Source organism: Populus euphratica, unplaced genomic scaffold (assembly GCF_000495115.2).
Source record: "Populus euphratica unplaced genomic scaffold, PopEup_1.0 scaffold439.1, whole genome shotgun sequence".
NCBI classification, from domain to species: domain Eukaryota; kingdom Viridiplantae; phylum Streptophyta; class Magnoliopsida; order Malpighiales; family Salicaceae; genus Populus; species Populus euphratica.
Window position 1 is genome coordinate 201,942 of NW_011500088.1, and position 15,923 is coordinate 217,864.

Below are 15,923 nucleotides of genomic sequence, written 5' to 3' on the forward strand. Positions count from 1 at the left end.
TCAATGCTATGCAGCTCGCTGCAAAACCTGGACCCGGCCGGCCTGCTAGGTCTATCCATGACCTGGTTGATGCAGGATTTTCCCCGGTTTTTATCAAAGAAATAATAATAAATAAAAAGATGTGAATAACCCCTCACTTTCCAAGATCAGTGCAACAAAAGTATAGGTGAATTTAGTTCAAAACCCTCACTTTCCATCTTTCTAGACCAACTCGATTGCCTCATGAAAACCACATCCCACGAACCTAGATATCATTGTATTCCGCCAAACCAATTCTCTCTTGGTCATTTTATCAAATTGTTGATTAACTTCTTAAAGTAACCCACGCTTACAATAAAAATCAACAACAGTAATCCATACTTAGAGAAGAGAAAAAAGATCACTTTCTTAATGCAAATTGGGTTTTGGGTTTTGGATAGGTGCCTTCCTTTCTTTGATTGATTGCTTGTGTTCTTGTTTAGCCTCCTCCACTCTTTTCCTTTTTTCGCTCTTCGTTTTCCAATGCTTCACCTCCCCATCAACAGAGTGCTATAGTGCTTGCTATATGTAGCGAGAGCACAGTTCACAAAGTTAAAATAGAGAATCATTCAAGGAGCCAGAATGTCACGGATGAAAAGGTCAAAGTGCTAGTTATTCGCTCCGGTAAAGAATATGAACGTGGATGAACCGGCAAGCACTGTTCAACTCACTAGATTGGTGCGGGGAAAGAGAGCAGTGGACATGAGGAAAGGAAGGATTAGGGTGGAGTTGTTCTTCATCTCTAGCCATTATCTCTATGCTCCGCTCTTTCTCCTTCAATCACTAACGAGATGGCATTTTTACCATTTTTGCTTCACGATTTGTAAATCGCACCCATTCTGGTATTTATTTAATGGAGGGTTGCTAAAGTAATATTCTTAGGACGTTTTCTTTTTAGGAGACCAAGGCGTTACATCGACATTTGTGGTCGTGTATCAGGTCTGAAACCAGAGTCCTTTTTCAAAAAATGAAATTATTCTCTTTATTTTAAATTTATTTTTTTATCAAATCATTTTAATATACTAACATCAAAAATATATTTTTTAAAAAAACTTCATTTTAATATTTAAACAAAAAAAAAACACTTTGAAAAACAAACCAACACCCCTTTCCCATAAACCATTGATACTAGTCAATTTGTTGTTGAACCATTGTTATTTTTGTTTTCTTGGGGAATAGGATGCTTGTGCCTACAAAACTATTAATTGACTTCTGTTCTGAAACGAACGATTAAGACCCTCACTAACTTCTTGTTGCAAATAATTTGAAATCAGAATCGCAATTAGAATATCATTTATCAAAACTTGTGCAGAGAGTGAGTTAAGAAGTATATTTATCAAAAATCGACTCGACACATTTTTCTGATTTAGTGTGGTCAAGATTAATGTATTAAATTAAATTTAACTTTTGATTAAAAAAAATTTGACTCAACAACATTTGATTAAAAATCAAAGGTAATTTCCAGGTGAGTAAATGACTTGACCATGAGTCATAATAATTTAACAAAAAACTAAATTGAACAGAAAACACTTGCTTTTCTAGAAAATACACGTGAAGAAAGGAATTGCTCATACAAATAGGAGAACCCAATAAGATTTAGAAGTTACATGGTGACATACTGAATTAGAGACATTTCATCGAGGGTCAAATTAATCCATACAACAATGGAAACATACCTGCATGGGCCAGTTTCACCCATTTAGATTGACCAACAAACATCGATAAATAGAACTTTAGGAGAAAGAAATGAAGAAAAAGGGCCCTCCATTTCACACACCACAGGTCATTTAGCCCTTAGCCCATTGCATACTTCTGGGTCCAGCTTCGTGCAGTCGTCTCATACTTGTTCCTGTCGGTCTTGTACATGTGAGCAATCTCGGGCACCAATGGATCGTCGGGGTTAGGGTCCGTCAACAAAGAGCAGATGGAGAGCAATACCTACAAATGGAAACAGAGCTCGTTTACTTGATCACCAATGATAACTAGCAATTCAAAAGTCAGCCTGCACTACGACATCGAATTAAAAATAGCCCATTTAAAAGGGAGAAAAGAGAGCTGCAGGTGGCTGATGAATAAACAATATTTTATCAACTGATAACGAAGCCCAATATCAGTAAGAATAGCGGCAGCCCACCTTTCCTGTTGGAAAGGAAAAAGGGCGCCAGGGCCCTTTAAAATGACGAACCCCGCAGATGATAGACCAGGGCAAGGGCGGCACAGTTTTAGAGTCCTAAATATCTTTTCTGCAGAAAGCTCTCAGAAATCAGGGGAAAGAAAAGGAGGGCTGCTAAGATCTAAATTAGCTCTATATGTTGCAATGAACAATTCGGTTCATCAACACATCAAGAATGGTTATAAGAAAATGAACCACTTAGTCCCTTCCCAACACAGACAAGATGTCGGACTGTCACAAATCCATTAAAGTAATCAACAGCATTTTTTTTCTCAACTCCAAGATAAATGATTTAATGATTATACAATAAGAACCTTGGATATGGTTAGAGCCGGACTCCATTGCTCCTTCAAAATGTCCAGGCAAATGCTTCCATTGCTATTTATATTTGGGTGGAATACCTTTGTTCGGAATGCTACCTGCAAGATACATACACATAATGAAATCACATGCACAAAAAGAGAACTGCTTTTGAGATTGAATTCTCGACCAAATGTGCAGGAGTGCCATAAATAGTACATGATGAGATGCAGAAGCAATACACCAAGAATACAATGAGGCATTCACAAAAAGAAAGCAGCTAAAACTTCTCGGCAAATACCAATGAATGAAATGTCATAGATTACCGTGGTTAATTCACCAAACAAACAAATTGACTAGTAAATTCTTATATTGTGCATGACAAGAGGGCAAGCAGAAGCAGAACCATTCAATCAGGGCAGTTTATATATTCAGCCTTTCATGCAATACCATTTATTTCATCTTTAGCTGATTTGAGCTTTAGCAACATACCCTCATTAATGCTGTAATTTCTTCTTGTGCAATTAAGAAATAAAGCATATTCTTATTCTAAAATCCTTACCAAAAGTTGATGTTTGATACACAAGCCTTAGATGCAAGAGCTGCATCATTTAACATATCTTCACATCTTAGCTCATATTGTATCAGGACCTGGCATAGCATTGAATCCTATCAAACAGCCTCATGCTTATATTGTGAAATCAGGTTTGCATGCTTATACTTTATACTTCATACAGCCCCCTATATTTCTTCCAATTCTGCTGATTTGGAAACAGCATAAGACTAATAAAAGCTCGACCTATTGCACATATTCACAGATGAGACACCTTCATGTTGAGATAAATCAACTTCTGATGAGAATAAATTCAACATCCATACTAATCTCCCTTCATTCTTGTTGTGAATTGGGCAAGAGGTGAGGGGAAAAAAGAATGGGAGGAAACATGAAGATGCTCCATGACATCATGGCGCCTTTTTCTTTGTTACAAATGAGAGGCTCAAACCTAAGGCCTCTGCCAGAAGGAGGCCTTGGTGACAGTGGAACTACAAGCATGATTCATTGACAATAAGAATTAAGAAAAGGGTATGGAAAATGCAAGTTTACAAGCGCCAGAAGTTTCATGTATATTAAATATGCACCCACTTTATTCTGTTGTCAAGTAAAGAACTTATTCCCTCATCAGGGCATATACATAAAGATTCCTCCTTTAGGTTAACTAGTGTATGTACATGCTCTGTGTTAGCAAAAGTCATATGACCTGGGAAAATCTGCAAAATCAGCTTGCAACTCGCATCGCAATACTTACACAGACAATATAGGTAATGATATACAATTACAGAGCATTCAAGAGAAATACATATAGATAGAATTTTTAAAACATCTGTTTGATACTTCTTGCTTCACCCAAACCTGAATATTATTAGCACTCGACAAAACTTTCAAATAATTCAGAACAATAAAAGTTAAGCTTGTATAGAGTAAAAACTTACCTTGGGAGGCTTAAATGGATAATCTGGAGGAAAATGAATAGTAACTAGGAAAACACCGCCAGCATAAGGACTATCGGGAGGACCCATAATTGTTGCTTGCCAATGGAACATGTCTTCAGCAACGGGACCTGCAACATTCCCATAATTAAAGCAAGCACATCAAGTAAACAACATTAAATAAAATAATCATGAAAAAAATAACTTTTAATTCAGCATACATACCCCCTACCATTATTAAGAATAGCCAGGATAACAATAATTTCTTAAAAAAAAATAACCTAAAATAATACACACTGTGGTCAGACTATACAAGTTTTTGAACTATAATTTTTTAAAATTAACAAAAAAATTCAATATTGTTTTACGCTTTCCCTTAAAAATATCGAATTTTCATTTTTACAAAGAAAATTATCGATCAGAGTTAATCATCGCCAGTATTATTCAACTGCATGCATCCTTAGATTATCAACGAAATCATTATCAATTCCAACCAAAACAACGAAAAAGATTATACCGGCACAGATCAACCGAAACACTAAAAAAACTATTAAGAAATGAAGTCAAACAAAACGGAAAAAAAAATTAAAAACAAAAAAAGTCATAATACCGGCACTGCATGAAGTAGGAGGATCCTTCTGTAAATCTTTCAATTCCTTCAAGATCCGTTTCGATGCCATCTTATCTTCTACTTTACCTGCCAAAAAAAAAAAAGCATCAACATCGACATCGACAACTCCCTTTCTCTCTCCAGATCAATCCTCTCATACCAGAACACAATTCGAGAGAGACGTACCGGATCTCTCCTCTCCTTCTGGAAATTAACGGCTTCAATTTTTTACGAGATTTGTTTGATGAGATAGAGAGAGGGGAATGGAGGGTGGGGAGAAGAAAAAAGAGCAAAGTAAGAGTGAAATTAGGGAATCTGCAAGGTGAGGACTTTATGTTATTATTATAAATTGGTGGACCGTCTTTTTTTAAAAAAAATTAATTAACAATAAGGTGTCGACATTTGTGATTGGATGGTTCTGTTTCTTTTCCATTTTGTAAATGGGTGAGGGGCGGTATTAGTTTTTTTTTAATATTTTTATTTTTTAAAATTTATTTTTAATATTACATTATTAAAATGATTTAAAAATAATTTTAAATATAAATTTTAATTTTAAAAAAAATATGGCAACTCTAATAACAAGCAAGACTTTACTGATTTGTTTGGAATTATAATAGAAAGATAGTTTTTAAAATAAATTTTAGTTTGAAAATATATTAAAATAAAACAATATTTTTATATACACATTGATACTAAAAAAACTATAAAATTAATATTTTTTAAAATTAAAAGTATTTTAAAGAAACATTTAAAAGAAAAATAGAAGCAAACACTCATTCTACGCTTCGCGTTTTTTGTCCGTTACCTTACAAGCCTTTTTTTCGCCGAAAGTAATATATAATATAATCTTTGCTTTTTCTTCTTTTTTGGATGGCTGTCTACGTCGGTGCTCTAAATTCTAAGAATGTTTTATATCAGTCATCAAAGAAATATTTCTTACTAATTAACCCCAATTCATCGCTAATTAAATTGATGATTAGTTTTTAATTACATTTGGTTTTACAGCAATCCAAAGTTTTAAGAAAGAAACAATAAAAAACTTTGGATGAGCTAGTCTTTCATCAAAGTTTTCTTATACTGAAAATATTTAGAAGACTATGATAATAACTAATAACTATGATTATTTGATAAAATAAACTATAAAATGGCACGAATCTACAGTTTGAGAACTTATTTGAAAACTATATGATACTTAAAGGACCAAATCGTATTCTCTGGATGAAGTTGAATATTCTTGCCCGTGCCGTGTCGTTAGCTTTGGTCTTTGGCGAGGGCGGCTTCAACGGAGCACGCACTAGACGCCTAGCTGGACCAGCTCTTTCGCGGCTGGCTCGACTCAGGTTATCAACTCATCAACTCGTTAATGAGTTGATGACTGGTTGACAGTCATATGACATCATCTGGCATTTATTTCCTTAAAAAACAACGAAGGGTAATGAGTTTGTTATCATTTTATGTTTGGAAAGTGCTTTTTTTTTTTAACAAATGAAAATTGAATTGCTCAATTTCCTCATGAATAAAAATAAATAGATAGATAGATTTTCAATTAATATGTGATCCATAAATAAAACACCTTTTTTATTAGAATATTTGTTTTTATGTGAAATATTATAAAATAACATATTTAATTTTATTTCTCAATGATTTTTGTAAAATTATTTTTTAAATAATTTTAAAAATAAAAAAATAAAATGACCTCTTCAATGTGGAATAAATAATTTATCAAGCTATAAGTTGATTTAAATAAAACTAGTCAAATTTTAAAGATTATCGTCTTATGTAACAATGATGCTTACTATAAAGTAAATTTAAATTAAATTTTAAATATTTTATATTTTATTTTTATTTTTATATTTTTACATGGTTAAGAATTAATTTTCAAAAAAATTTAGATAAATGGGTCAACTCAAAAATTATATAGTTAACTTGGATTATTTGTTTTCATTAAAATAATATTATTTAAAAAAATAAAAAAAATATTCTAATCAAGTTTAGACTATTTAAAACTTAACTGGTTAATTGAGCTCATAGAGTTAATATTTTATACATTTTAATTGAAAACTTGATTAAGATTATATTTTGATTTTTAATTTTTTTAAGAGAATTCGAAAAAAGTTCAATACCTATAAATAGAAATGGTATTATTATATATATTTAAAAATTTTATTTTAAACAATGATGTAATATTAAGAATTGTTAATAAGAAAAGTATTTTCCGTTGATTGGAAAGTGTTTTTTGTTGACCGGAAAGTGTTTTCCGTTGACCAGCTTTCTTAATGACAAACAAACACAGGAAAGTTTGGAAAGTAGTTTCCCGGAAACTGTTTTCCAAGAAACAAACATGACCTTAGACTATTTAAAACTTCACTAATTAATTCTAAGTTATTTATTTTTATTAAAATATTATTATTTAAAAAAAATAAAAATAATAGTATTCTAATCAAGTTTAGACTATTTAAAACTTCAATTTCATAGAGTTAATATTTCATACATTTTAATTGAAAATTTGATCGAGATTATATTTTGATTTTTATTTTTTTTAAGTGAGGGGAAAAAGTTTAATAACTATAAATAGAAATGCTATTATTATATATATATATAAATTTTATTTTAAACAATGATGTAATATTCAATGATTTTTGTAAAATTATTTTTTAAATAATTTTAAAAATAAAAAAATAAAATGACCTCTTCAATGTGGAATAAATAATTTATCAAGCTATAAGTTGATTTAAATAAAACTAGTCAAATTTTAAAGATTATCGTCTTATGTAACAATGATGCTTACTATAAAGTAAATTTAAATTAAATTTTAAATATTTTATATTTTATTTTTATTTTTATATTTTTACATGGTTAAGAATTAATTTTCAAAAAAATTTAGATAAATGGGTCAACTCAAAAATTATATAGTTAACTTGGATTATTTGTTTTCATTAAAATAATATTATTTAAAAAAATAAAAAAAATATTCTAATCAAGTTTAGACTATTTAAAACTTAACTGGTTAATTGAGCTCATAGAGTTAATATTTTATACATTTTAATTGAAAACTTGATTAAGATTATATTTTGATTTTTAATTTTTTTAAGAGAATTCGAAAAAAGTTCAATACCTATAAATAGAAATGGTATTATTATATATATTTAAAAATTTTATTTTAAACAATGATGTAATATTAAGAATTGTTAATGCATTATAATCATAACCATTATTTATATCCTCTATGAAATCGTTTTTATTGCTGCATCCGCGACTCTAAACTATTTTATTTTAAAAAAAAAATAGTTAAAATGTAAAAGGCCTTTTATTTATTTATTCTCTCTTATTTATTATTATTAAGAAGACCTAATAAAATTCCCAACCCAACCAGTACGTGACATTGGCTAGCGTGAAATTAAGGCCAAAAGCACATGCCGCCCACCAATCAACCCGGACCAACTTAGCCGCCACCGTCACTCACCATCCCCAAAAACTTACCGATCACAACATGAACCGATACAACCGGCGAGTCCAAGTCCCCGATTTACAGCTCCCCAAATACGACAACGTAGAAGAACGTGTCGATCGAGAAGAAGGAGACGATAGTAATAACAACGGAGTACCGCGATTAATAACAACAGAGAACAGTGTGAGTGACGATCAAGAACCGTTCATGGGTGTTAAAGTTCGAAGAAAAGCATCTCGTCATAGAGATATTAAAGGGGATTATCTTGATGTTGCTTCTCATTCTTATTTGATGAAGATTTTGCAGAAGCAAGGTGAGTCAGCCTTTTTCAAATTCTCTTAATTTTTCCGGGCATTTTTTTTTGTTTTTTATTGATAATTGATTTCTGGGTATTGATTATCTTTTGTTATTAGTTTGTTTAATGTGGTTTTAGAGGTCTTGCTTTGTAAATGGCATGTGGGTTTGTGATTAATTTATGTATTTTTTAATTTTTTAATTTATTTTTTTATTTGAATTTGCTTTGGTTTTTCTGCTTCTTAATTTATTTTTTTAATTTGAATTTGCTTTGGTTTTTCTGCTTCTCTTGCTGATTCTGTATGGCTAGAGAACGCAAAATATGTATAGTTTTGAAATTAACCATGTTGAATATTATTGTTTGGTTTCTACACTAGGAATTGGTGCTTGAGAAATAATTCAATTGAAATTATTGCTGAATTTCTACACCAGGCCGTGGTTTTGTTTTAGAAAGAAGAAGAAGAAGAAGAAGAAGCTGGCAAGTAGGCTGTAAGTGTCAAAATAGTGACAAATTGTGTTGAAACAGGATTGTCTTGTTAACTTTGAAAGAATGTTATCCGAATGTTGGAAATTCTTAGATTGAAGAACGGTCTTAACTTTTTCATTGTTAAAATTATTCCCTGCAGCATATAACTTGAAAACATGCAAGTTTTGGGGTTTATTGAAACTCTCCTTTTCCAAGAGATTTTTTTATAAACATTTTTTCATGGAAATCTTTATACTTCATTGTGTATTTTTATAATAGAAAAAATTAGAAAAATAGTCGTAGTTGTGGTGTGCATTTGTGTTTTGCTTTATGTTAGAATATACCATTGGTTAGAGACAGTACCAAAATACAATTCATTTATGTTTGAATAGGGCGGGGAGGAATAGGCAGCTAAGGCGGCTGCTTCTGATCAGTCTACTGACCTGAAACAGGCATGGTGTTAGCATTTCTGATGAACTTAAGTCCTTCAACCCCCTGAAACCAACACAAAGTAGTTCACATTGATTCCGGAATAAAAGGAACATGCTCATGATTTGACAACACATTGATTGAATAAAAGGAACATGCTCATGATTTGACATGGAGAAATGTCCTTTAACCCTCCCTCCATGTAGCACCTCCTGGCCCACTTAGACTAAATATGGGAGAATTTCATTCATGATCTGAGACGTGAATGGTGGCTTACTTAGATCATCTTAGAGTTCAGGGAAGAGTTAGCTTGTTAATTTGATATAAGTTTAAATACTCTTCCTTGCTTAATATATCTTTAAACTTGCTTCTTTTTTATTTTTGCAGGTGATAAGCAGGTCCTCTTTGCCGATAAAGTTTTGAAATTCACAGGTTCAGGGAAGATGAAACAACGCATATTGTTAATAACTGACTTTGCCATTTACATTATTGACCCCGAGATTAATGCTCTTAAACGACGGATAGCTCTGGCAGCTGTAGAAAAGATATGTTTGAGTGAATTGAGTGATAATTTCTTTGCAATTATTATTCCAACAGAGTATGATCTTCTTATGGCCAGTACTCGAAAGACTGAAATAGTTACTGTGTTAGTTGAAGCTACCAAGAGCGCTTCTGACTATGAACTTGAGGTGGCCTTTTCCAATAGGTAAAATGATTGAACTGATATCTTTCACTGTTCTTGCATTGGTATTCAATGTTTTTCTTTTCCTTTGCTTTCTTGGATGATCCTAAATAGGTACTTTATTGAAGGATAGTTATTTTATGCATACGCTATTGATTTCTGAAGCAAGGTATCCTGACTTAGTTTAGAGGAAGAGAACAACTAATAATACTGTGGATGATAGTGCTTTGATCTTATTGTGTACGCAAGTCATAAAATAACTGCAAAGATGGTATTGCTTAAAGACCAGTATTAGGAAGGCTACCAATCAGTTCTTTTCCCATTCCTTGCAAACTGAGTCACTTTTGAAATTTGTTTTTACCTTTGCAGCTTTGAGTACAACGCGGATGCTGAATTGGTAAAAGTTATTGAGTTTGAGGAAGTCGAAGGTCCGAGTTTCCATAATCTCAAAACTGTTTGTGATTTTATAAGATGACTGCTCCATCTATTACACCTGCCATATAGTTATACCACTATAACAGTGTAATCTGGTTAAATCAGTTGCCTGTGCTCATGAAGCCTTCTGTTCACATCTCTTTATATGCATGTTTCAGGTGGTGTAAAAACCAGAATCACAAGGAAGTGAGTAGCAGTCCACGAATGTTTTTATATGTTTATAGACCATGCAGGAGATTCGCTCTGTTCATTGTAAAGTGGGAAGGTTACTGGCCCATTGCGTTGAGAGGATCCTCACAGCATCAGGGTTGCTATTTTTTTTTATGTTGATTTTTTCTGTGTAATCTCTATAGTAAATGAACGATAATTTTTTCCTTGTGAAAGTTGTTTCGTTTGTATGAAATGAGATTATTTTGGATGTTCAAAAGCAATATAATTTGCGATATACATTGGTACTCCAAACACTGAATTCTGTTCACCAAGTGTCGGTGTCATATAACATTTAATCCCCGTTCATCTTGTATTATGAGTTCCCAATTTTAGAACAGAAGTTTGAGATGATCTTTTGAACTTGTCAGCTACTTCAATCCCAGTTTCCCTTGAAAATTGAATGCCATCAGGCGGATCTTGGTTGTGCATGGATAGAGTCAGTTCTAACGCATCTTCAGAAACGCTTATGCCGAGAAGGCAGGCTGTTGCAGCCGGCCACGTTAAGGCGGTGATTGCTCAGCTGAGTGCATGAACATGCCCTAAGAGCCATGTCATGGACTCGATTACTGAATCCCCCTCGAATGGATCAACCAGTCAATCATCAATAACTAGTTTCTTTAAAGGAAACTTGTCTTGTATTCTTCTTATATTAATCTGCCTAGGACCGAAGATTAAGAGAGTAAATGCACCTGGTCATGATTCTTGAAAGCACCTAGCTAGGTCCATCCAAATGTATTTAAAGGGACAGTTAATATGGCTCGATGCCATTGATTAGGTAGGTTTTGGCACGTTAGGCACCAGAGCCGCAAGTCATTGATCCTGGACCCATCCATTTCTCAAACACACCCTCAAAATACAGAGAGAGATCGAGTTGCATTATGCTGCAAAAATTACAGACTCGTAGGCAAAACATCGAAGTCCTGACTAAATAATACAACAGAAGAGAACCCAACTTGTCTTCGCCTACAGTTGGAGGCTTGAAGTGGGTAGTTAAACTAACTTCATGACAAAATTTCTCACAGAAATATAAAGATATACAGCAAATAAACTCAATTAACCCAAACCAACTGCCCAATTCAAAAATTTGAAGACAAATTGTATTACAACAACTAATAGCAGGAAGAAACAATCTCACTGTTGAACAGAAGAGGTAGAACCTACTTCAGCTGCTTGTGGTGATGGGGTTGCAACTGAAATTTCTAGTTTACTGTCAGAGGATGGTGGGTTTTCGGTACTTACTTGCCGAATTTCCTCAACCATTTTCACCACATCAGGCATTTTGGGTCTCTGCTCTGGCATCCTCACTACACAAGATAGTCCTATCTGTAGCATCTCCACCATTTCCTCCTCAATATTAGGATACCTTAAGAGCTCTAAATCAAATACTTCAGCAGTCCACTCTTCTCTTACCACAGAATTCACCCACCTCACCAAGTGAACAACCTCATCACCACCCGTGGTATGCATGGGGGATTTTCCAGTGAGAAGCTCAAGCAGCAAAACCCCATAACTATAGACATCAGATGCATGGGTTGCTTTCCTGGTGTCTGTTACTTCTGGGGCACGATAGCCTGCAGCCCTCATTACTGGTGGGGGCATTGGGCTCATCAATGATGCCAAACCGATATCTGATACGCAGCCATATCCTTGGGAATTGAGGAAAATGTTTGATGATTTTATGTTTCCATGGACAAGTTTGCCAGCATTCTGTGTGTGGATATGAGCAATGCCCCTTGCTGCACCAATTGCAATTTTCAGCCTTGTTTCCCAGTCCACAGGATTATGGCCCTCCCCTCTCTTAACTGCAAAGTATAAGATTCATTTTCTATGGTCAGCAACATCTCTGAAAGCTGCATAACAGAATGTATCACTGAAAAGGTTTTTGACATACCATGTAGCATTGCAGACACACTGCCCTCTTCATAGAAGTCATAGACCATTAGTTTCTCATCCTTGGAATAGTAATACGCCCTTAATGGAGACACATTTACATGCCTAATACTCCCAACAGCAATCATTTGCTGCTCAAACTCCTTTTTTGGCACAGCCACTTCCTTCAACCTCTTCACCACCACTGTGGTTGCCTCCTCGAGTGCGGCCTTATAAGCTATCCCAAACGTTCCCCTACCAAGAACCTCTGCAGATGCTCTCAACAAGTCCTCCAAGTAAAATGCAAGACTAAAATGCTCGAAAAAGAATAGCCTGTTGTTCTGCTCTTGGCTCTTTGAAGCTGTTTTCTTCAAAGACACCTCTTTGTTCTTTGTTGCTAACCCACCTTCCCTTTGTTTCTTAGAGTGGCAAACAACAATCATAAAAGCAAGAACCACAAACCCCAGTACACAGCCACCAATAGCTATCGCCAATATTGCAGGTTCACTTAATTTTGAGGATTTTTTTGATGGTTGGGAACTTGGTGGATGAACTGGAAGAGCAGGAGGAAGGGCATTTTCTGATGAAAGATTGTTACCAGAAAATGCAGAACTTGGAAATCTTTCAAGAGACTTAGGCAAACTTCCTGTAAAATTATTGTTGGTTAAATCTAGATGTTGTAAACTAGGAACATTTATATCAGGAATATTGCCTGAAAGGGAGTTGTTAGCAAGGCTCAAAGCTGTGAGGTGAGTCAAATTTGATATTGAAGGTGGAATTCTCCCATTGAAGCCATTATTGGAAAGATTAAGAATAGTGAGATTATTCCAAATTGAGAAATCTGAAGGCAATGGGCCAGAGAAGTTGTTGGATTGAAGAAAAAGGATAGTTAAGTTTCCGAGCTTGGAGAATTCATCATAAGGGAAAGAACCTGATATACCATTAGATCCGAGGCTTAGGATCTGAATTGCTGACAAACGACCAAGAGTGTTGGGTGGAATTGGGCCACGAAAACCGACTCCAGGCAACCTGAGGGCTGTAACTCTAGAGTTATCATTGCTACAGGACACACCTGTCCAGCTATTGCACACAGAAGTATTCTCATGCCAATTGACAGGGTGAGAGTGACGAATATTGTGAAGGAAATCCAATAAAGCTTGTTTATCATCAACTGGGTCAGCAGTGATTGACAAGAAAACTTCTCCAAAGATGAGGAATGCTGAGAAAATGAACTGCAGACTTCTTTTCATGTTCATTTTCTCTCAGTAACAAACAGTTGAACAAATCTGCAGATGAACAGCTAAGTTTCTTCACAAATCTTGGCACATCTACATGAATGTAGTTAAAGATGGATCAGAATTAGAAACAGAAACAGAAACAGATATGCTCTCTCTAGGATATGCTTGTTTTCATTAAGAAGTGGATGAATTTCTTACAAGTTATCTAGAAAAGGATGACTAACAACTCTGACTTTTACTATTAGGACACATTTAGTCAAAATTAGTTGCTAGAGCATGATTAGGAAACCTACCAGACACTGTGTTGGTTCTTTATTGACTTTTGCAGCTCTCTTTTACCAAACATCTTTGGTTACTGAGAAAGTGTGAGTACATAGAACAGGATTTCAAAATTCTGAATTCTATACTTGAGCAATATTACATTTTGAGCCTAGCACAACTTTCCTTGTCATTTTCTTTTGCTTTCCTTCATTTTCTTTTTCTCATAAACCAAGCAGGCAGCAGCAAAGAGCTAAAAACAGAAAGAAAGCAAGATATACAAAAGGGTTCAATTCTAAAGAAACAAAACTTACTGATTGGATGAAGGACACTTCAAAACTTAGCTAAAGATCCACCACATCCGCAAGCAACCAGCTTAACTACTAGTCCCCCTATCTTTCCCGTGAAACAGTCTTAACAATCCCCATGAATATTCAATGTTAAGAAGCAAAAGAAGAAGAAGACAGAACCAGGTACGTACATTCTCGAGAAATCAGACAAAGGGAAGGAAAGAAAAGGTTGGAAAAGTACTAGACGACAATGATAAATGATGATGATTATTAATGATGGAGAAGATTGATGAATATGAGCTGTTTTTGCTTGAGATAGCAGCATCACATGCAAGAAACTAATTAGATAATCATGGAGAAAGCAAAGTCCATGCGCACGAACAGGAGGGTGCATGTGGGGACAAAGAGAGACAACGTATTGGAAGATGCATTATATGCTAATAATAACTCATAACCCTAACCTAACCGTACCCAACCACTACCATTACTATACTGGTATACTCTCTCTCTCTCTCTCCCCTCGTTTCTTGTTGTGGTATTCTTAGTATGGCTTTTTGTAAATAGAGTTTTTTAAAATGTGTGTGATAGATCCACGTGAATACATAGAATGAACTTTTTTTTTTTTATGAGATGGTATTATTGTACAATGCAGTGTGTTTATAAAATAAATGTATTTAATAATATTATAATTTTAAATTAATATTAAATAAATAATAAAAATTAAAGATATGATAAGCTAATATTTCATGATAGAAAAAAATTTATATTAGTAATAAAAAATTTAGAGATTGAACAAAATTATTTGTAGCAATTTATAATATTTTGTGAAGAAAGATACAGTGTTTTCACCATATAATTTAGTTTTATTTTAATAAAAAACAAAAAAAATTACAAAATTAAATTCTCTACTAACTTAATATTAAAAAAACAACCAACAGAGATAATTTTGGAAGGAAAAAAACCTATAAGAAAAAATGATGTAGAAATTAACAATGTTTTGTGAGGAAAATTATAGTATTTTCTCCAATAAAATCGACAAAAATAATTTTATAAAAAAATCATAAAAAAATCATTTAGAGAAATATTGTAGTAATCCACAATATTTTGTGAGAAAAACTACAACGTTTTTCCTATATGATTTAGCTTTATTGTAATTATAATTTTTAACCAACTCAATATTAAACAAAATCAACAAAGATAATTTTGAAAAAAACATTAAAAAGAATCATATGGAAAAATACTACAACAATTCATGGTGTTTTAAAGAAAAAAATTACAAATCTAATTTCTCATTAAGCTCAAAATTAAAAAAATAAAATCGATAGAGATAATTTTATAAAAAAATAACAAAAAAAAAACCATGTTGGAAATATTGTAGTAATGCACAATGTTTTGTGATAAAAGCTACAGTGCATCCCCACATGATTTAACCTTATTTGTAATTATAATTCTCAATTAGCTCAATATTAAAAAAAATAACAAAAAATTTTTTGAAAAAATCATAAGAAAAAAACCATGTTGAGAGACACTCTAGCAATCCACATTATTTTGTGAGGAAAGTTACAATACTTTCCCCACATGATTAATCTTTATTATAAAGTTAAATTCTAACTAGCTTAACATTAAAAAAAAAAATCAACAAAGATAATTTTAGAAAAAAAATCATAAAAAATCATATGGGAAAACACTATGGTAGTTCATAGTGTTTTAAAGAA

At 33.2% G+C, this 15,923-nt stretch overlaps 3 protein-coding genes across 5 annotated transcripts; 1 reads left to right on the forward strand and 2 right to left on the reverse strand.

Annotated features, from left to right (window-relative positions):
* Positions 1–1,552: 1,552 nt before the first annotated feature.
* LOC105109047 (ubiquitin-conjugating enzyme E2 10) lies at positions 1,553–4,908 on the reverse strand. The gene is made up of 5 exons (XM_011003633.1): positions 4,776–4,908; positions 4,590–4,676; positions 3,983–4,110; positions 2,506–2,610; positions 1,553–1,956 (listed from the first exon to the last, which is right to left on the reverse strand). The coding sequence occupies exons 2-5, from the start codon at positions 4,657–4,659 to the stop codon at positions 1,813–1,815; spliced, it is 447 nt and encodes a 148-aa protein (XP_011001935.1). The 5' UTR covers positions 4,660–4,676; positions 4,776–4,908; the 3' UTR covers positions 1,553–1,812.
* Positions 4,909–7,949: 3,041 nt separating this feature from the next.
* On the forward strand, positions 7,950–10,866 carry LOC105109046 (myosin heavy chain IB-like). Its single transcript, XM_011003632.1, has 4 exons — positions 7,950–8,350; positions 9,614–9,932; positions 10,278–10,336; positions 10,502–10,866. Exons 1-4 carry the CDS (start codon positions 8,080–8,082, stop codon positions 10,531–10,533), a joined length of 681 nt encoding a protein of 226 aa, XP_011001934.1. The 5' UTR covers positions 7,950–8,079; the 3' UTR covers positions 10,534–10,866.
* Positions 10,867–11,385: 519 nt separating this feature from the next.
* On the reverse strand, positions 11,386–14,613 carry LOC105109044 (probable inactive receptor kinase At4g23740). Of its 3 annotated transcripts, none has more exons than XM_011003631.1 (3): positions 14,233–14,613; positions 12,445–13,708; positions 11,386–12,355 (listed from the first exon to the last, which is right to left on the reverse strand). In XM_011003631.1, exons 2-3 carry the CDS (start codon positions 13,676–13,678, stop codon positions 11,685–11,687), a joined length of 1,905 nt encoding a protein of 634 aa, XP_011001933.1. In that variant the 5' UTR covers positions 13,679–13,708; positions 14,233–14,613; the 3' UTR covers positions 11,386–11,684. The 3 variants fall into 3 exon arrangements, with proteins under 3 accessions (XP_011001933.1, XP_011001931.1, XP_011001932.1); XM_011003629.1 differs by having other exon boundaries at positions 12,445–13,750; XM_011003630.1 differs by having other exon boundaries at positions 12,445–13,750; positions 13,954–14,613.
* Between the last annotated feature and the right edge of the window lie 1,310 nt (positions 14,614–15,923).